The 22,113-nt window shown below is 41.3% G+C and overlaps 1 protein-coding gene across 2 annotated transcripts in view; it reads right to left on the reverse strand.

Annotated features, from left to right (window-relative positions):
* gas7b (growth arrest-specific 7b) overlaps positions 1-22,113 on the reverse strand; it is a 462,775-nt gene that overhangs the window by 72,079 nt on the left and 368,583 nt on the right. For both annotated transcript variants that reach the window (XM_068057959.1, XM_068057958.1), the window contains 3 exons: positions 7,054-7,143; positions 4,867-4,982; positions 739-813 (listed from right to left, as the gene is read on the reverse strand). In XM_068057959.1, coding sequence (XP_067914060.1) covers positions 739-813; positions 4,867-4,982; positions 7,054-7,143 — 281 coding nt within the window. The remainder of the gene's footprint in view (positions 1-738; positions 814-4,866; positions 4,983-7,053; positions 7,144-22,113) is intronic.

Here is a 22,113-nt window from a genome sequence, read left to right on the forward strand (position 1 = left end):
GGAAGGTGCTACATAAATGCAAGTCTTACTTTCTAATAGTGATCTATTATTATTGCATTGGCATTTGGACAAATACACAAATACAATTCAGTCAGTCACTAATTAGCATTATGATCAATTGGCCAATACTGGCACCTGGTTATGGTATGACTCTATCATAAAGGAGAACCATTCTGAACGTCGTCATATCAGAGTGGTGGTGGTCAGGAGGAAACCAAAACTGGTCTACTCGGACTTCTTCTGTTCTGGTTGCAGTGCTTTATTTCTGCCTTCTTCTTGCCATCTATACATTTTGGCTAGATCCTTGATCTGTTCCAATAATACCCAGCTCAAACCATTGACATTTGTCCTCATAAATTACCAATAAAAACATGACACTATGAGCCCAACAAAGTTAATCAGTGCCTGGTTCCTGATATATTGAAATACAAAAACAATATACAAAACTTATTCATCTGTCATAGTGCATATGATGAAATTCTTTTTTTTTGAAGTTTTTTTTAATGGTGCTACTTGCATCTCACCGTGCAGATACACAAATCCCTCCTGCATATTTGGTTGCTAGAAGGGACTGCCCCAGTGCCACCTCCCAATTATACAGTGGCAAGCTTCGCTTGAAATCTCTACTTGCAAAAAAAAATCTCATGACTACAGCTCCAATTACGAACAGACATTATCTATCCAAACTTGCAGTAGAGCTCAGGGACAAAAAAAATGACTATGAAATTATGAACTCACCCTTCCTCCATGCCCGCTAGTGGACTCTGGGAGAGCTTTGCCAGGTTTTTGGCATAATCCTCTTCAATTTTAATCCTTTGAACAGAAAAAAAACAATATTAATTTGAATGGAAGTCCCTTACAACAAACAAGGATGATTTCCCACTTCTGTACTCCTGGAGCAGACCATTGCACAGTCGGAACTTAATACCACACAAACTCAACATATTTTATAAATACAGCTTTACCCAGACCATCTGAGGTCAAGAAGGACGGAGCACCCTTTACACAAATGTTTGATGTTCCTTCCATTCAAACAAAACAGAAAAGAGCAGAGGCCACACCTGGAATATTGTGTGCAGTTTTGGTCTCCTTATCTGAGGAAGGATGTTCTTGCTATAGAGGGAGTGTAGCGAAGGTTTACCAGACTGATTCCTGGGATGGCTGGACTGACGTATGAGGAGAGATTGACGATTATATTCGCTGGAGTTCAGAAGAGTAAGGGGGGATCTCATAGAAACCTATAAAATTCTAACAGGCCTTGACAGGGTACGTGCAGGAAGGATGTTCCCAATGGTGGGGGAGTTCAGAACCAGGGGGCATAGTCTAAGGATATGGGGTAAACCTTTCAAGACTGAGGTGAGGAGAAATTACTTCACCCAGAGTGTGGTGAGCATGTGGAATTCGCTACCACAAAAAGCAGTTGAGGCCAAAACATTGTATGTTTTCAAGAAGGAATTAGATATAGCTCTTGGGGTGAAAGGGATCAAAGGAAATGGGGGGAAAGCAGGAACAGGTACTGATTTGGATGATCAGCCATGAACATAATGTATGGCGGAGCAAGCTCGAAGGGCTGAATGGCCTACTCCTGCTCCTATTTTCTATGTTTCTATGACTGGGATTAATTGATTAGCTCTACCAAAGAGCTGGCACAGGCATGATAGACTAAATGACCTCCTCCTATGCTGTTTGATTCTATGATTCTTAAAACAGGTGGGCTAATTGGTGCAATATACTTTGTGCCCAATATCATGATACTTACTGTATCCCTGATAGAAAACACATATAGAAAATTACCCTTCAATCCCTTGAATTTGGTTTTAAAAATAAGTTGATAAAAGTGCATCAACATTTAAATGAAAATGTTTAACTCAGTAACAAAAATCAGAAATCTGAAACATTATAATCATTGTGTGTTTATATGCGTGTGCGCATGTGTGAAACATATGTCACATTTCTATCTCAGTGTGTATTCAATATTCACAATTCACAGTTCAAGAAATTTCCAGGAAACGATATGAATAAAAAATTAGGTTTAATTTGAGTTTCAAACCATACTATATTCATTCAAGTTTAAAATACTTAAATGATCAGTGGTTAATAAGCTATTAAAAGCTTCTCTCCTTGAAGATGTAAACCAATAAGCAATTTGTTAGCTTGTCTTGGTAATCAATAAACACCTCACAACAATCGTGTTGGGAAGATTCTAGTGTCGGACGTTAAGCAGGGGCTATCTGGCAAGCTTTCCTTTTTGGCCACGAACAGAGGAGAACAGACAGGCAGAGATGCAGGCAGTCTATAGAAATTTTAAAATAGAAGACTGTGAAAGCCCATCAAGGGCTGTGAGGATAAAATGGAGGGAGTATTTCGGAATTACTTTGTTTTCGTCAAGCCAGATGACCCACATTGCTGTGGCAAAGTATAGCAGGTTTGTTCAATATTTCACTTTATTACACTCAGTAAGTTATACTGATAGAAATTAGTGAAATTGATGACAACTGTGGCTCTCTATGGTCATATACTGTGAAATAAAGTAACTTAATGACTAGTATCTGGCCTAAGCTCATCAAGTGCTTGCCTTTGGAAATATTGAAGAAGCGCGCAGGAAGGACACACATTCATTTCAGATCACAAAGGGATACTATTGTTGCACCCCTGGGTTACGCTAACATATTAGATATTGGGCAGTATGTATCCATCCCTGAACGCAAAGGGCTGAAACTGTTTATGGTAGCAACTAGCACTATTGAGAGAATGTCTAAGGCAAAACCCTAAGCTTATAACAACATAACACACACACAAAATTGCTGTGGAGGATCGTCCCAAATAGTGTGACTGAATTCAAATCATGTGAAAAGAGACCCAACATCCAAGACAGTTGTGGAGCTTCTCAGAATTTCTGCACTGGACTTGCTGAGCAGGACAACTGGGATGAACTACATTGATATTCCTTAGTTTTGGATTTTGTGCATTTGTGATGGTGCCAAACTAGCTCTAGATCAAATACGCATCTGTTTATGCTTACATTTTGCTGGCCATTTGTAGCTAGCTGGGAATACAGGGGAGGATTGCCTTTGACTACAGCAGCATTTAATCTTACTGGCTAGCAGGATGTGACTGGAATACATAATGTGTACATGTGCAGAAAAACAGATCATTTTGATAGAAAAAAAGCTGCAAACAAAACAGTCCTCCTGATCTATTTATAGTTCAGGAAGTGACTGTGGGGAGTCAAATGGTGAAAAGATCAGTGAAATCAAAACCAACTCAAATAAATGCTGATTAATCCAGAAATGCAGATGGCCCAAAACAGCTATGGATTTCTCTAACTGTGTTGGTAGAGTATGGCTGTAGAGAATTTATCCATTAACGACACATAGAAAGCATCCTTGACCATTGATGCTCGACGGGGTTGATTTTAACTGTTCCTGCCAGGAGGGAAACAAATGGCAGTGGATTAGCTGCCTGTATTACACCTTAGCCCCAAAATGGAGACGAAAATTGGGCGGGACATAAAACAAAGAGCTAACCTGGTTCAGGCCTGGTGGGAAGTTAAAACTGACCCCTATATATAATTATCTGAAACACCCACTCCAATGGTGCTAGCCTGTGACACTCCACAGATGTGCTGTTCCATGCACCCCTGGGCTTCCATTTGCAGCCAGCCAGTCCTGAGATGGGGATTACTGGATTACCAACATAAATACAGAGATAGATAGATGGATAGATATTCGGATTGTGGACCTCAGCAGGAAGTCACTGAGTAAGCCAAGCCTATGTATATGCATCATGTCTGGGTACAGCAGGACTGATTTTGAGAATGAGCTCTCCTGTTGCCGAATCTTGCCCACAGCAGAGACAGATCAGGAAATTGATGGCACACTCCCCACTGTTACCATCAGCACTCCCAGGTGAAGCTAGTAACGTGCATTCAAAAAGTTTGCCGTGGTTCAGTGGGTGGCACTCTCACCTCATGTCAGCAGGTTGTGGGTTCAAGCCCCAGTCTAGGGACTTGAGTGCAAAATCTGAGGGAGTGCTGAACTGTCAGAGGTGGAAAGACATTAAACCAAGGCCCTGTTTACCCTCTCAGGTGGGTGCAAGAGATCCTATGGCACTATTTTGAACAGAGCAGTTCTCCCAATGTCCTGGCCAATAGATAGCTCTCAATCAATCTCACTACATAAAGAAATTATCATATTGCCATTGGTGCTGTGCTTAAATGAGGTACTGTGATCCTACATTGCAATAAAGACTATTCTTCACATGTAGTTCATTCACTATGAAGCACTTTGGGACGTCTTGCAGTTGCTCTACCTAAATGCAAGTGTTTCTCTTCTTTCCTTCGCACAGAGAGAACAGTAGGAAACTGAGTTTTTACTGTCAGCAAAAGTCAATAGCTCCACCTTTCTTCATATTTGCTCTACACGAGTACTTGATCTAACACTCAGTCATTACATTATCTCAGGAAAGAATGTTATATTCCAAACTATGTGAAAGGCTGTCTGGATATTTCTCAAAGGCTGTAAATTAGTGCCAAACTAGACATCCCATTATAACTTCCCCCATCATGTGAAAGTAGTAGTACTGCTGTAAATTCAAGAGCAACAACAGAAGCAAAGGAAGGTAACTTAGTTGAACAAGTTTAAAATTCATCAGTGAAGAGTATCAGTGATAAGCTTCTTGCCAATTCCCTTTGCAATGGATCAAAGAGGATGGATCATCTTAACACAACTATGGCCAATCTCTTCATTAATACATAACTAACAAAGTGGGCCACATCCCCAAGGAGAGGCATAATTTCATTAAGTATTCAAAGAAAATTCAATTAAGAAGTGAAATACAAGTAGAACATGTAGGTGACGTAATTACCTTTCTCTAATAAATTCTGCCATTTCCTTTTGCATTTGTTTTCCCTTGAGCTGTTTCACAAGGATAATATCAAATCCAGTAATCGTGCTATTGCTCTGGCTCTCCTTTCTATCTGCCTGTTGAGTGAGCAGGAAAAAACAATGTTTGAAAGAATTATATACATTTATTTAATTTTCATTCATTTCAGTGAGGAAGATTTTTGCTTTACACAAAAGTACAAGTCTGAATGCTGACATGCTGAAAAGTTGTAACCACTATTGGTACAGTTTTACTGGATGGCTCCTTTAAGTTTCAAGTTTCACATCCCATTCTACTCTGTTCCTTCTGCTTCCCTGGTCACTCGGAGTTTTGTTCAAGCGTTCAGTCAGCCACAAAGTGGTATGACCAGGCAGACAGCCTGAAGAATGGCTCTGAAGAATATAAAGTTGCAAAACAAAAAGCACGCAGTAAGGGTAAATTTACAAATGCACACTGCCAGCAAAATTGGAAATTTGGCTATGCATTCTTCATAATTCTCTGACTATTAAAATTAACAGCTGGCAGCACAGACTCATGAATCAATATTAGCTGTGGCTCAGTGGGTGCACTCTTGTCTGAGTCAGAAGCTGTTCAAGTCCCACTCCAGAGTCTTGAGCACAAAATCTAGGCCAAGACCAGTGCAGTTGTTTTCCAATGCGACATTAAACTGAGGCCCTGTCTACTGTCTGAGGAGGACGTAGAAGTTTCCATGGCACTACTCAAATAGCAGCTTCTACCCATCCTGGACAATATTTATCACTCAAACAACATCACTAAAAACAGATTGTCTGGTCATCATCACATAAACTGTTTGTGGGACCTTGCTGTGCACTAATTGGTGACAATTTTGAAAATGCTGGTCCCTTTTATTATCCAGGACTTACTTCAGAGTTTATGGAGAGCAGGTGCTGCTCATTGTAGCTTGTATTTAAGGGCTGGGCTTCTCCCCAGTCAGGGACAGGGACTTCTGGACAGGACGTTAGTCCTGAAGGGAAGAGTGGAAATTGATATTTGTGCTGAACTGTGGATTGAGAATAAAACAGTTGTGGATCATAGACTGTCCCCTGCTTCCTGATTTTGGTGAATGGATATCTGCCAATTGATCAATTGGCTGCTGTTTCCGACATTACAATGTTAACTACACTTCAAAAATACTTCATTCATTTTGGGACATGCTGAGGTCGGGAAAGGCACTATATAATTGCACGCCTGTCTTCTTTTCAATGAGCACATTCTCACACACCTCAATGCATTCAGCTCAAGAGCAGGAAAGATAGAGGGCTGCACATTCTCTGAGTCAGTGACACAGGGGAGGGGCAACCTAAACAAAGATAAGAGAAAACAACTTAAGGGAGAAGAAATAAATGAATGAGAAGAAAGCAAGAATGAGAGAAAAAGCACCAAGAGAAATATAAATAAGTGAGAAAGAAAAATTCCAGCTGAAGCATTTGGTTCAAATTTAAATTTTAAAGCTACTTTCTCACTTTGATGATGATTATTTGGAGAATTGTAACACTGGCTTGGACAGCATGTGCCCTCGTGTTCCTAGCCTCTCACTAGGTCAGCTCCCATGCTTTATTTATAATAAATTCAAATATTAAGGTCACATAGCATTCAATTTGGAGACCTCCACTATATAACTTATAGGCGGCACAGTGGCGCAGTGGTTAGCACCGCAGCCTCACAGCTCCAGCGACCCGGGTTCAATTCTGGGTACCGCCTGTGTGGAGTTTGCAAGTTCTCCCTGTGTCTGCGTGGGTTTCCGCCGGGTCCTCCGGTTTCCTCCCACAGCTAAAGACTTGCAGGTTGATAGGTAAATTGGCCATTGTAAATTGCCCCTAGTGTAGGTAGGTGGTAGGAAAATGGTGGGGATGTGGTAGAGAATATGGGGTTAATGTAGGATTAGTATAAATGGGTGGTTGTTGGTCGTCACAGACTCGGTGGGCCGAAGGACCTGTTTCAGTGCCGTATCTCTAAATAAATAAACTTCTTGGCTGTTCGTTTAAGTCTATCTTTGAGCCATAGAGATGAAATGCCACAAGTATGACGGTAACATGCAGACGCAACCAGCCTTCTCTGGGTTACAGGCACTTACATTGCAAACTGACATTTAGTGTTCTATGCTAGCCCAGATCCTACTCGCAGGCGAAATGGCTAAACCTTCCTTACCCAAAAGTAGTCGCAGTAGCTCCAATCATCTCGTTTGAGCAATTGCTGTTCAGGCATTGTGTCCGGATGTGGAAATGTAACACAGTTTATCTGTTCAAATACAAACAAATTTTCTTTTAAATAATGACATGAATTGATCAGAAAAATATAAATATGAGAATTTTTCTTTGCAATTCTTACACTGCGAGACATTGGTCCTTGAAATTGGCCTTCGCTGCGCCCATTTTACATTCATAAAACAGGAACATTGATCAATTTCTATCCCATTATCTGACATTAGAGTTACATAATTTACAGAATCACAGAAGTTACAGAATCACAGAATTGTTTCAGCACAGGAGGCGGCCATTTGGTCCATGTGGCTGCACCGACTTTCCGAAAGAGCAATTTACCTAGTGCCAATCCCCTGCCTTCTCCCCTTTGCCCTGCACATTTTTCCTTTTCAGATAACAATGCAATTCCCTCTTGAAAGCCTCAATTGAACCTGCCTCCACCACACACTCGAAGGTAGCGCATTCCAGATCCTAACCAGTCGCTGCATGAAAAAACTTTTCCTCATGCCACCATTGATTCTTTTCCGAATTACCTTAAAGCTGTGCCCTCTTGTTCTTGATCCTTCCACCAATCAGAACAGGTTTTCCCTATCTACTTTGTCCAGACCCCTCATGATTTTGAACATCTCTATGAAGTCTCCTCTCAACCTTCTCCAAGGAGAACAGACCCAGCTTCTCCAATCTATCCACCTAACTGAAGTTCCTCATCGCTGGAACCATTCCCATGAATATTTTCTGCACCTTCTCTAATACCTCACATCTTTCCTAAAGTGTGGCACCCATAACAGGGCACAATACACAACTTGAGGCTGAACCAGAATTCTATACAAGTTTGACATAACTTTCTTGCTTTTGTACTCTAAGCCCCTATTAATGAAGCCTAGGATGTTGTATGCTTTATTAACTGTTCTGTCAACCTATCCTACCACCTTCAATGATTTTTGCACATATACACTCAAGTGTTCCTACACCCCTTTTAGAATTGCACCTATATTTTATATTGTCTCTTCACATTCTTCCTACCAAAATGAATCACTTCACACTTCTCTGCATTAAATTTCATCTGCCACTTGTCTGCCCATTCCACCAACCTATGTCTTTTTGAAGTTCTACACTATCCTCCTCACAACTCACAAAATGTTTCCAAGTTTGGTATCATCCATAAATTTTGAAATTGTGCCCTGTACACCAAGGTCTAGGTCATTAATATACATCAGGAACAGCAAGGTTCCTAACACTGACCTTTGGGGAACTCCACTATAAACCTTCCTCCAGCCTGAAAAACATTCATTAACCACTACACTCTGTAACCTGCCACTCAGCCAACTTGTATCAATGTTGCTACTGTCCCTTTTATTCATGAGCTATAGCTTTGCTCCAAGTCTGTTGTTTGGCACTTTATCAAATGCTTTTTGGAAGTCTATGTATACCACATCACCCTGGTCAACCTTCTTTGCTACCTCTTTAAAAAAACTCCAGCAAGTTAGCTAAACACAATTTGCCCTTCATAAATCCATGCTGGCTTTCCCTAATTAATCCACATTTGCCCAAGTGACTATAAATATATAAATTCTAGAAGTATATAAAAGGTGAGAGTGTAGCTAAAGTGAATGCTGGTCCTTTGGAGGATGAGACTGGGGAGTTAATGGAGGGGAACACAGAAATGGCAGAGACACTAAATCAGTATTTTGCCTCAGTTTTCACGGTGGAGGACACTAGTACCATTCCAATAGTAACAGGAAATGCAAAGGTTATAGAAAGAGAGGAACTTAGTAAAATCGTCATCACTAAGGAAAAAGTATTGAGCAAACTATTGGCATTGAAGGCAGACAAGTCGCCAGGGCCTGATGACCTACATCCTTGGGTCCTAAAGGAAGTGGCAGCAGAGATAGTGGATCCATTAGTTATAATATTCCAAAATTCTCTGGATGCGGGAAAAGTTCCAGTGGATTGGAAAAAAGCTAATATAATGCCTTTATTCAAAAAGGGAGGGAGGCAGAAAGTAGGAAACTACAGGCTAGTTGGTTTAACATCTGTCATTGGGAACTTGTTAGAATCCATTATTAAGGAAGTAATAACAGCACATTTAGAAAGTCAAAACGCAATCCATCAGAGTCAGCATGGTTTTATGAAGGGTAAATCGTGTTTGACTAATTTGCTAGAGTTCTTCGAAGTTGTAACAAGCAAAGTGAATAATGGGGATCCTGTAGATGTAGTATATCTGGACTTCCAGAAGACATTTGATAAGGTGCCGCACAAAAGGTTAATACACAGGTAAGAACACATGGGGTTAGGGGCAATTTATTAGCTTGGATAGAGGATTGGCTAACCAACAGAAAACAGAGAGTCGGGATAAATGGATCTTTTTCTGGTTGACAAGATGTAACTAGTGGGATGCCACAGGGTTCGGTTCTTGGGTCCCAACTATTTACAATATATATTAATGACTTGGATACAGGGATAGAAGGTAATATAGCCAAATTTGCAGATGACACTAAAATAGGTGGGATAGTAAGTTGCAATAAAGAAATAAGAAATTTACAAATGGATATGGATAGGTTAGGTGAATGGGCCAAAATCTGGCAGATGGAGTTTAACGTGGATAAGTGTGAAGTTATCCACTTTGGTTGGAAGAATAGAAAGGCAAATTATCTAAATGGAGAGAAACTTCAGAATGCTTCGGTGCAGAGAGATCTGGGTGTCCTCATGCATGAATCACAGAAAGCTAGTATGCAGGTACAGCAGGTAATAAGGAAAGTAGATGGAAATTTGGCATTTATTGCGACTGCACCTGGAGTATTGCGTGAAGTTTTGGTCCCCTTACTTGAGGAAGGATGTAGTTGCATTGGAGGCAGTTCAGAGGAAATTCACTAGATTGATTCCAGGAATGAGGGGTTTGTCTTATGAAGAGAGACTGAGCACTTCAGGCCTTTACTCTCTATTTTAGAAGAATGAGAGATCTAATTGAGGTGTATAAGATGATTAAGGGGATTGATAAAATAGACGTAGAGAGGATGTTTCCTCTTGTGGGGAAATCTAGAATGAGAGGTCATAGTTTTAGGATAAGGGGTAGCAGATTTAAAACAGAAATGAGGAGAAATTACTTCTCTCAAAGGGTCATGAGTCTGTGGAATTCACTACCCCAGAGTGCGGTGGATGCCGGGACATTGAGTAAATTTGAGGAGGAGATAGACAGATTTTTAATTAGTAAAGGTTTGAAGGGTTATGGAGAATGGGCAGGAAAGTGGAGTTGAGACCGAGATGAGATCAGCCATGATCGTATTGAATGGCGGAGCAGGTTCGAAGGGCAGAATTGCCTACTCCTGCTCCTAGTTGTTATGACCTTATGACTATAATCTTGTCCGGAATTATAATTTCAAAAGCTTCCCCACCACTGAGGTAAAACTAATGGCCTGTTGTTTCTTCGCTTATGTTTACACCTTTTTTTGAACAAGGATGTAACATTTGCAATTCTCCAGTACTCTGGCACCATCTAAGGAAGACTGGAAAATTACAGCCAGTGCCTCTGCAATTTCCACTCTTACTTCCCTCAGTATCCTTGGATGTATCTCATTCGGTCCTGGTGTCTCATCAACTTTAAGTACAGCTAGCCGATCCAATATCTCCTCCTGATCAATTTTAACCCCTTTACGTGTCTGAATTGCCTCCTCTTTCACCATGACCTGCGCAGCATCTTTTTCCTTGGCAAAGATAATTGCAAAGTATTCATTTACTACCTCAGCCATGCCCTCTGCTTCCATGCATAAATCCCCTTTTTGGTCCCTAATTGGCCCCACTCCACCTTTTACCATTAATATGCCTGTAGAAGGCTTTTAGATTCCCTTTTATATTAGCTGCCAGTCTCTTTTCATACTCTCTTTGCTTCTCTTATTTGCTTTTAGACTTCCCCTCTGAACTTCCTATATTTAGCCAGGTTCTTGGTTATATTATCTTCCTGATATCTGTCATAAGCACACTTTTTCTTTGTTATCTTAATCTCTATCTCTTTCCTCATCCAGGGAGCTCTGGATTTGTTTGCCCTACCTTTCCCTTTTGCGGGAATATATCTTGACTGTGCCTGATCTTTCTCTTCTTTAAACACAGCCCACTGTTCACTTACCATTTTGCCTGCCAACCTTGGATTCCAATTTATCTGGGCCAGATGCATTCTAACCACACTGAAGTTTGCTTTCCCCCAGTTAATTATTATTACCCTGGATTGTTCCTAGCCATTTTACATATTCAACCTAAACCTTATGATACCATGATCACTGTATCTAATTGCTCCCCTACTGATACTTGGCCCACCTCATTCCCAAGAATCAGGTCTAGCCGTGCCTCCTTTCTCGTTGGACTGGAAACATACTGCTGTAGAAAAATCTCCTGAACACACTCTAGGAACTCTTGACCCTCTCTGCTCTTTACACTACTACTATCCCAGCCTATATTCAGATAATTAAAGTCCCCCATTATGAGCACTCTATAATTCCTGCATGTCTCTGTAATTTCCTTGCAAATTTGTCCCTCTACATCCTTCCTGCTAGTTGGTGGCCTATAGACTATACTGAGCAATGTAATTGCACGTTTTTTGTTCCTCAGCTCCAGCAAAATAGATTCGGTCCTTGACCCCTCTTGGACATCCTCTCTCTCTCCAGCACTGCAATGTTCTCCTTAAGCTCCTTAGCACCTCCAACAATGCAGTAGTTCCTTAATACAGTATTTTTTGGCAGTTGAGATCTTAAAGCAGGGCACAGGGCTCAAACTTACACCTCCCAAACCAGAGGCAAAAGTTCTACCAGCTGAGGCAAGGTAGTACATGGAAGCCAACCAATGCAACAGAGTCACTGGGCCTTTTTATTTTCCAGTCCAGTCGCTCTTCATTAAAAGATGCCCTGCAATTGATCTAACTTATTCTCATAACACAAGGAATCACTTAGAGATTCCTTCAGTTAATATCACTCCAATGTATTTGTTCCTGCAAGTGGGATTATTTAGAACTCTAATTGTTTAGGAGGCTAGATGATGTAATAAAGTAGCATCCTTTAAGCCATTCTGACCTTATTTTGAATCCAATCTGTTCCACTGAAATGAAAGACTTATGTATCACTAATTCTATGAGTCCTCCCATGAGATGTAATTGAATAGTCTTGATTCATTTCCGGATGACAAAACCCAGAGCACAAAATTGCCTTAATTGAAGGAAATCAATTATGTTACTCAGAGAAGTTTCAAGGATAGCTGGGATGAGAAGAAAAAATGTGGTATTGGTGTTGAAGGTGCCCTGTCATTTGTAGTGAAGGCACCTTATTGGAGCAGATTAGGGAAAGTTTATTTTGCATTTGGCTCATGCTTTACCTAGTGGGAACTGTTTTTGCACTCTCGCTGCATACATAAAGCAGAAAAATTCTATTCCGCATCTCTAACATTCTACACCTTGCTTTGTAAGAAAAAAAACTGCAGAGAAAATCAATTGTTCAAGGAAAGTCAGAAAATGAAAGACCTGAGTATCTAGGTGTCCCAAGGAAGAGTATCATTACCCCAGAGTACTCAGTCATTGAGTATATTCAAGACTGATTCAATAGACTTTTGGATAGTAAGGGAATCAAGAGATGTGGGGATAGGGTGGGAAAGTGGAGTTGAGGTGGAAGGTCAACCTGATTTTGTTGAATAGCAGAACAGCTCGAGGGGGAGTAAGGCCTGCACCGTCGCTTATTCCTTATGTTCTTATTCATAGTGCTGCCTCTGACACTAACTAAGTTATGACTCTCAAAAGTAAAATAATTAGATTACTGACCCCAGAGCTAATAACATAATCAACGACTAATTCAGTCTCAGGCTCTGTTGTAGTTCACAAAATGTTCAAGCTTCATCATACTGCTGACTACATTCCGCTCACTGACCGTTAATTATCTAGGCACTCTTCTGATCTGGATGGTTGAATGTGCCTGATTTGGTACCTTTATCAGTTGTATTTTTATTACTTTCAATGTGCATCCATTACTGTTCATTATTATGTCCGCTCTATTGATCATTTGATAATGAGAAGTAACGCTCATCTTTTGTTAGATGTGTAGTGCTCTATCTGGTACCAATAGGTGGCAGGTGCATTCAAAGTAAACTGGCTGTTATCACACAGCCCCCAAATTAAATGACATTGAGTTCAGGTGGTGATATTGAGGTGAAATTAGTCTCGGGTGACAATGAATCGGCCACTTTGTTCTACTGCCAAAGACCAATTTGACCCCCATCTTATTTTGCACCAACAGAACTGAAGAATCACTAATGGGCTAGTCAATAAACTTTAAATATTTGATAAATATCAATGTGGAAATATGTACTTATGGAAATTAAAAGAGTGGAATATTCACAATGCAAATGCAACTATTTTTAGTTACAGAAATATTAACTTTGGAGTTAAAATATTCTGATCCAAGTGTCCTGACCATATCCTGAACAGCCAGGTGATGTAAAAACAACTCAAATGATCATTCAACAATCGATTTATATTCTGCCCATGTAGGTTAACCCAGAATATACAATTCTGGTGCTATGCTATTGGATATACAGCAAAGTAGAACTACTGCCTGCCACTTTCCATCTCAAATCCCAGGAGTGGGGTCACGGGGTCATTAAGTGTTAGAGAAGGGCACCCACTACATTAATAGGACAATTCTACCCACAGGTATTTGACATTGAGCAGCCAAATCAGCAGTCCTTAAAGGGACCACTGGAGGCTGCTCCAATTCATGTACAGGTACGTTTTTGAAGGATTTTTGTGGAAAAAGGAGGAACATTATTGCTCCTCTTGGCCCCACAAAAATCAACTCCCCTCTACCCGCATGCCTGACCCTTTGTGGCTTTCCCCAAGGAATTGCCTCATCACCCAGAACCTTTACTTCCTGTGACAGGCTCAACTCTGGGGGAGTCCCAAGAGATTTATCAACCCCTCTTCTCAGTGAGCTGCCCATAGTAAAGCCTATAGTATGTCCTTATTCCCATTAGTGTGGCAGCTTGCTGGTTATATTAAACTGAGCCTGTTCATTAACGATGTGGCTATCTGACTACTTTCATCAGGTGGGCCGACGGGCAGTGATCTCACTCTTCCCAATGGAATTGGTCACATAAAATCCTACTCCACCTGGTCTGTACAGTCCTATAGCATACCATATAATGCATTTATCCACACAACCATTTGTTAATTGTATATTGTGTTTAATTGTGCACAGATGATGGCATTAACTGGGGATTCACTTGCACCCCTATGAATAGACACAGACTGAAACTGTGGTTGTTGAGTTAGGAAGTGCATACTTGTAATGGGTAACTCTGTAAATAAATGCTTACAAGAATGTGTAAATATTGGTTCCACTTCCAACCTGTGTTACGAAATTGTTTCTATATTTTTTGTTAAGTATGTGTTTTTGAGGACTTATATTTAAATTGTGGAGAAGGCTTAAGATTTCATAGAAGCTGGATATAACGTTGGTTAGGCTGCATTTGGAGTACTGTGTGCAGTTCTGGTCACCGCACTACAGGAAAGATGTGATTAAGCTAGAGAGGGTGCAGAAAAGATTCAAAAGGATGTTGCCTGGTTGGAGGGCTTGACTTATAAAGAGTGATTGGATAGGCTGGGTCTGTTTTCCCTGGTAGGGGTGACTAAAACTAGAGGGCATAGATTTAAGTTGAGAGGGAGGAGGTTTAAAGGGGATCAAAGGGGTAAATCTTTCATAAAAAGAATAGTGGGTATCTGGAATGAGCTGCCAGAGGATGTGGTGGAGGCAGGAACAGTAGCAACATTTGAGGGGCATCTGGACAGGTATTTGAATGAGCAAGGCATAGAGGGATATGGAATTAATACAGGCAGGTGGGATTAGTATAGATGGGTATTATGGTAGGCATGGACGTGGTGGGCCGAAGGGCCTGTTTCTGTGCTGTATGACTCTATGACTTTGTTGTTGACAGTTCATTGAAAGGCCACTTGGCTGAAAACACTTGCTGGAAGAATCAATGAGTGCTTAAAACAACCACTACTGGAAACCACCTGTCATCAATTAAGATAAACAAACAAGAAGTACCTTGGACTAACGGGAGATGTTTACAGAGAAGCGACAGGTCATGAGGCTTGACTCTTCAGATATTGTTATTGGTTTCAGTCAGTGGGAGTTTGGACAGTGTTTTAAAAGGAGTTAAAATCAACCTGCTAAGGACAAAAACCCAGCTCAGCTTTTCCCATCTCTTTTGAAAAGCCTGCCAGCTTTTCCATTTCTTTGAGAAGCTCTTAGAAGCAAGTCTAAGAAATAGAGAAACTGATGCTGCATTTCTCCTGAAAAGCCTGCCAAACTGATCCTCAACGTCACCTGAAAAGAACTGATCTCGGAAGATCCCAGAGACGGCCATCTACGCGTATCTGGGACGCCAAACCAAAAAAGGGACAACTGACATTTTTCCATATCTTCACTTTTTCTTCATGAATTAGCAAGTATTTGGTCAAATTATTCTTGATATTGTCTTTTTTTTGGTAACAGAGCTCTAAAGAGGAAACTTTTTTTTTTAGTTAACCGGTGTGCGTGTGTGTGAGGGGCTAAGGTAAAAGGGAACTTTTATATTTCACTGTGTGTTAATACTTTGCTTTGTTACTGGTTATGTCTTGTTTTATAATAAACTGATAATTTTGTTGTTTATGAAAGAAACCTGGTTGGTATATTTTATTCTGAGATAAAGAGTAGAGTCTATGATTGACCGTACTGGTAACTGGGTAAAGATTTAAATATATGTTGTGACCTGTGGAGAAGTGGAACTAGAAAAGACAGTGCACTGCTCCCAACTCTGTCGTAACACCTTCACCAACTGGTTTTCTGGACTAGAACAGGGAACTGTACATTTATATCATATATAACATATCTGAGGGTAATTTCTGTGGTACTATTAGTGGGGAGCCGAGCTCTCAGGAAGCACAAGGCTGATAATCAGAATTACAAAATTGTAACTTCATCTCTGACCCTGGTCAAGTTGAATGTGATTCCCGACTAGGAATGTGCAATCCACCCCATTAAACAATTTTTGGTCATGGTTCAAAAACAATGAGGGACCACATATATTTTTTACGATACACACATCAAAACACTTCATCTGTTATATTTATTCTATTAGACCATTTATTTGTGCAGACTTTCTTCTTACAATTATGAACCTCCAATATCAGATTCCTACTGCGCTGTTGACAGAAACAGTGTTTCTTCACAACTCTCAACTGGTAGCATCCCTGCAGGCACTGCCAAAAATAATTCAGCACCCTTGCATAAAATGTGCAGAGAGCTGAACATAATTTACAAGAGAAGAATACGACTGCATTTTACTGCAGCTGCTCTGATCAACTGCCACCAATGTAGCCTTGTTAATACTGAATTCACAAAATCTACCAAGCCCCCAAAATCTACAGGAGTGGCATCCCAGCATAAGTACTGGGACATGCCTGTGTGGAACCACCAGCACTAGCTTCAGGTCAAGGGGAGGTTGAATCACTGAAAAATAAATTGTGGGCAGACACATCACTAGAGCTCCAATTCTTGCATCAGGGGAGGCTGATAATTCTGGGGGAAGATAGCTCCCGTTGTGGAAACATTTTGAAATGTTGCAAATTCAAAGGATAGTGGGTGGGGGGGAGGGGGGGGGGGAAGCTGTACATCCAGGCTGTACCCCAGGTGAGTCCCATTCTAGCCGGATGACCAGGCCAGTTGGCCTCCTCTCTCACTGTCTCAACAGGCCAGCAATGAGGAATTTCTTGGCCTGGGAATCCCCTCTGCAGACAGTCCTCCCCGCTCCCCCACAACCTTTCCAATATATCATGCACGTTTGGGGGTCAAGTTTCTGTTTTCCTCAAACAAGGCCTCGCACGGCTCCACATATCCAGGTACCTGCCTAATTTGCAGCCCTTTTGACTCCACTCTCTCTGGATTTCCAGCAAGAATGTTCTGGAAAGGGGAAGATTTTCAGCTTCAAATTATCCAACTTGCTTCATGAATGCAAAGCCAGTTGGTAACAATATTGGTTAGCTCCTCAAACTGACATTTCATGAACTGAACCATCTCAGCTAAATAATGTAAATCAGGTTGTTAAACGTTTCTCCTGCCACTCCAGTAGTGATGGATGTCAGAGACAACTGTTCTAAGAGGAGGTTAGCAAAGCTATAGAAACTGCAGATCATATATCACCATCTTTGTGAAGTTAGCTAGGTAGATAGCTGGGGTAAATCTAGTGGACAGAATGCACTTGGACTTTGGAAGACATTTGATACAATTTTACATATGAAGCTTTTAAACAAGATAGAATCACATGCTATTACTGGTAAAATATCTAGATGGACAGCAAATCATCTAAGCAATAAGAAAATAATTTTGGTAGTCAGTGACAAGTGGAGTTCCACAGGAGTCTGTTTTGAGCTCAATTCTGTTTGCACGAATCGTAAATAATTTGGAAATATTAGCATTAGATTTGCTGATGACATCAAGCTACACATTGGGCGTCTGGAACCAAAATAGGAATTATTCAAGTACACAATGGACTGAATGGCCTTTCCCTTTTCCCATTCCATTGGGTCTTTATGATGCAATCTGGGGCTAGGACCAGATCATTCATTTGGACAATAGTATGTTCCTGTCAATCAAAATAACCAAAGAAGGGTCATGGTTTCATTGGTAAGTCTATAAGCACAGACTGCAAAAGAGCAGATTTTGCCTATAAAATATACATTTCTAAACACCACCTACTCGACCAAAAAGGTTTGCAAGGTGTTCAGTCCACATAAAAGTAAATCAAAGCCTAGAATATTTACTTAGCCTTTCATTTTGTATTATTCATATGCAGTTGGTTGTATTTGCTGTGTCTTATTTCTAAGGTGTATATTGTTGAGCAAGTACCAGGTTCCACGCTATTCTTGATGATCTCTATTTGTACATATTCCTGTACTCCTCAGTTCTGTTCTGAACCAATTATTTATCTAGCTCTCTGACGACAGTAGTCAACACAGCATTAATTATCCTGGCACAGTCTACTGGGAGTGGAGGGGAAAGCCTAATTTGAAGTCTTGTTGTTTTCATTACTGATATAAGCAACAAATGTATTGAGATGCTTTGCCAGAAAATATCAATAGGGAAGTAATCAAAACAATTACAGTTGTGCCACTTCTCTTAGCATTTTGGAGAAGCCAAAGAAATGTTAATATTGACATATTTCAAGAACTTCAATGTATGTACGAGACTTAAAAAGGATCACCCTGAACTAACCAACACATTCTGCTGCTTACTTTGAATTATCGGTTCATTTGAATAGAAATTATTCAAAAAAGCGTTATTCTTAGAAAAATTGTTAAATTTATATCATTGGTCAATTAAATTTTTTTTACAGTTAATTAACAGCAATTGAATGCATTCAAATATATCAATATATTTCACATTTGTTAATGTCACATTAATGGCTGGATTGCACTCAATTTCCCTGTGGGCTGCTGCAAGCATAGTGAACAGCAAGCGCTATTCCTTCACCACTGACTGCAAAATCCTGGTCACGATACAAACTTGTGTTATGGCCAGGTGAGGAAGAGTCTAGGGTTCCCTTTCAGCCTTCACCTGGTCTTACTGCAACAGGGTTTAATTTTAAACACACTGTTTTAAGCTCCCCCTTGGTGAATCCTTGTTCACCACTTTCCAATTATAAGACAAAGAAACCAGCACAAACAGGCTTTCGTAGGTTTGAAGAAAAGTTGAAATTTATTAAACTTAAACTCTAATTCAGTTAAACCCACGAATACACGCCGTGCCCCACGCTAGCATGCATATGCGATACACACGCAAAAAGAGACAGAAAAGAGAAGAAAAATAAAGTGGAAAGGTTTGAGGCAATATCTGAAGAGTTGTTGTTACGGTTCTTCGAGCTCACTGTAGGGTCTTTGATTGTAGGTAGATCTTGCTTTTCGTTGGTGCCCAGTATTCTTCTTAAACCTTGTTCACTGCAGGAGATTTTTCTCTCGAGGTTCACGTGTCTTCAGTGGATTTAGAGGCTTGTGAGAAAGAGATGGGAGCAGAAAGGAGAGAGATCTTCTTAGTCTAGGAGCAAACAGCTTTCTGCCCCCAAACTGTTGGTACAAATTCAAAAAAACTCAAGCTGCCCAGCTGGTTAGTCATGTGGCGAGCTGGTTTGACCATATCCGTTTGTGTATTCGGTCATCTGAGCAGTCAACCTGGAATGCGAGCTCCCCCCCACCTTCAACGTCTGGTGATCAAAAGTCCACTGTGGGTTGAATGTCAGGCAATGGCTGCTTTGTCCTTTCAAACACTGTCTGTTAATATACAAATGTCTTTTCCAGCCACATCTGATGTGTTTAACAAGTCTTCTTCACTCCAGTAACAGTTTAAAATCAATGTTCATGACAAAATTAATGTGCCTCATTCTTGGCAGGTGGGTGCCTAGCATGACACCCCCACACCCAGCGGAATGAAATGCGATTTGAGAAAAGCGCATTTCATCAAAAGGGTCAAGAGAAAAATATAAGATACAGAAAAAAAAACATGCATTTCTCTCATTCATTCTGAAATCCTAAAATGTATCACAGCTTGTCTTCTCCTGGTGCCAGTGCCGTTTTAATTGCCCCCTTTTGGCATCTCAATAAACATGTGGTTCTTTTTTTTTGGGTAAGTTTTTCTTCCGTTTGCCCATTTCCATGGCTGTCTAGGGCCTTTATTCTAGCTGTGGTAATTTTTTGATTAAAAGAGTGTCAACAGTGGGCAGGTCTATCCTGAACTCTCTTTCAGCGCTTTGCTGAGTCTTGCAAAGGCTTTTGTCTTCAGGGGATGGGTGGTTCGCTTTTTTTCGGACAGTGGGGGAGGATTCTTTGCTAATCGCCCCTTTGTCCCAGAGCACACACCAGCCTGCAGACTCTACTGCATTCCCCTATGGCACTTTGACCAGGTGAGGCATCACCCTCGTGGTTTATCTGCCCCCTAGAGATCTTTCTTTGTCTCTGCAGATTCCTGCAAATGCTGTTAGCAATTATGGTGGGGTACTTCTAGTGTCTGCATTTACGTAGGACGATATGGAGTCTAACATTTCACGTATATCAGGATTGGTTGACCGGACAGTAAGGGTTTTCATCTGGGATTCCTCCCAGACTTCCTTTAAGCTGCCCTGTTGGTCACTTTTTCCCCTTCCTTTTCTAAACTTTTGCCAGCCTTGTGCCTGCCTGTCCCATTTTGTTCTCGGTGGGGGTCCCTTACAATTCATCAGCCCTCTGCTGGAGGTTCCTCCTAACACTGGCACAGGACTTACAGGTGCAGGTTTCACTGTAGATTGGGTTTCCCCTCAACCTGGCACATGTGGCAACTCCTACAGTACTCCACCACATCTTTGTGGAGTTTTGGCCAGTCAAACTGCTGTCTTATGTGGACTTTGGTCTTTCGTATACCGGCATGTAGTCTCGTGGGCCCTTCTTAATCTTTCTCTGTGGCACAAGCTGGTGAACCCCTTGCTCTCAGGTGTGTGAGGAGAACTCCATTTCCTAATCAGTACCTCATTCTTTAAATAGTAGCAATCAGGGACTCCCTCTGATTCAATTTCAGACTGAGCAGCCTGTGATAACTCACGCAATACTGGATTGGCTCACTGAGCCTCAGCTAGAGAAAATCCATTTAATTCATTCCCTGGGACACTGAACTTTCCAAAGAAAGTCTCGGACAGGCAGTCCTCATGGTCATCTGCCTGCAGTGCCAATGTAGTCTCCTCTGGGGCAGCTGGTTTGATCATGGCCTGATTCATTACACACTCAGGGACACTGCAGGGAACCGTCTCCTGCCACTGCCCTGTCTCTCTGACCTCCTGCGGTCTTTCTTTCACTACAGGGGAGGGGGCTACCACCTTCACCCCCGCCAGATCATTACCTATGAGGTCAACCCTGTCCACAGGCAAACTAGGACAATCCCTACAGTTACCGATCCCGAAACTAGGTCGCACTCCAGGTGCACCCGGTGTACAGGTACAGGCATACACTGCCCTCCAATACCATTCACCACCATTTTGGTGTTCACTGCACTCTCTGGGGGAAAGGTCAGGCCTTTTCCCAGTAAAAGGGATCTAGTGGCCCCTGGGCCCCTGAGAATTACTATGGGCTTGCTTGTCCCACTCGAGGGGTATGGGGTTACTTTCCCTACAGACACAAAACCCTGATAACCTTCAGGAACCCTACTAGCTTTTCCTGCACTTGCAGAAGTAAGCTTCCTGGGTCTCACTCTTACTGCAGTTAAAGCCACAACTTGTTCTGCTGTGCTTTCCATCAGGGTCTCTTCTTCACTGAGCGGGTGTGCCCTGATTAACCCTACCAGTTTTCCCTTAGTTTCCAGCAATCACCTTTTAAAGCCCTGCTTTATTACAATGGAAGCACACAGGCCTCTGGGTCTCACTCTTACTCACAGCTTCATCTTTTCGGCTAGAGGAAAAGCCCCTTGTGTCTCCTGCTTTCCTTTGTTTCCCAGGACTGCTTGGGCTCCTATCACCTTCCCACCCTTTGTCCCTTTCGGATTTGTGGGGATGACTAGGAAAGGTTCTCCCCAGGGAAACCGGTTTATAAATTAAAGCAAATTCATCAGCCAGGACGGCTGCTTGCCAGGCTCTCTGGATCTGCTGCTCCTCTACATGTATTTTTATGGAGAGTGGGAGAGAGTGTTTAAATTCCACTAACAGAATTACTTCTGAGATTCTCATAGCTGAGCTGTACTTTAACAGCCCTCAGTCACTGGTCAAAAGCCAGATGCTTACTTCTTTTAAACTCCAGATAAGTTTGATTAGCTTGCTTCTTGAGGGTTCTAAACTTTTGGCAATAGGCTTCGGGTACTAATCCATATGCCGACGATAGCATTTTTGGTCAGCTTATAATTTGATGAACTCTCATTTGGCAACAGGGAATAAACCTCATAGGCTTTTCCAGTTAGCTTGCTTTGTAATAAAAGAGGCCAGATCTCAG

Source organism: Heterodontus francisci, chromosome 26 (assembly GCF_036365525.1).
Source record: "Heterodontus francisci isolate sHetFra1 chromosome 26, sHetFra1.hap1, whole genome shotgun sequence".
Taxonomy (NCBI): Eukaryota; Metazoa; Chordata; class Chondrichthyes; order Heterodontiformes; family Heterodontidae; genus Heterodontus; species Heterodontus francisci.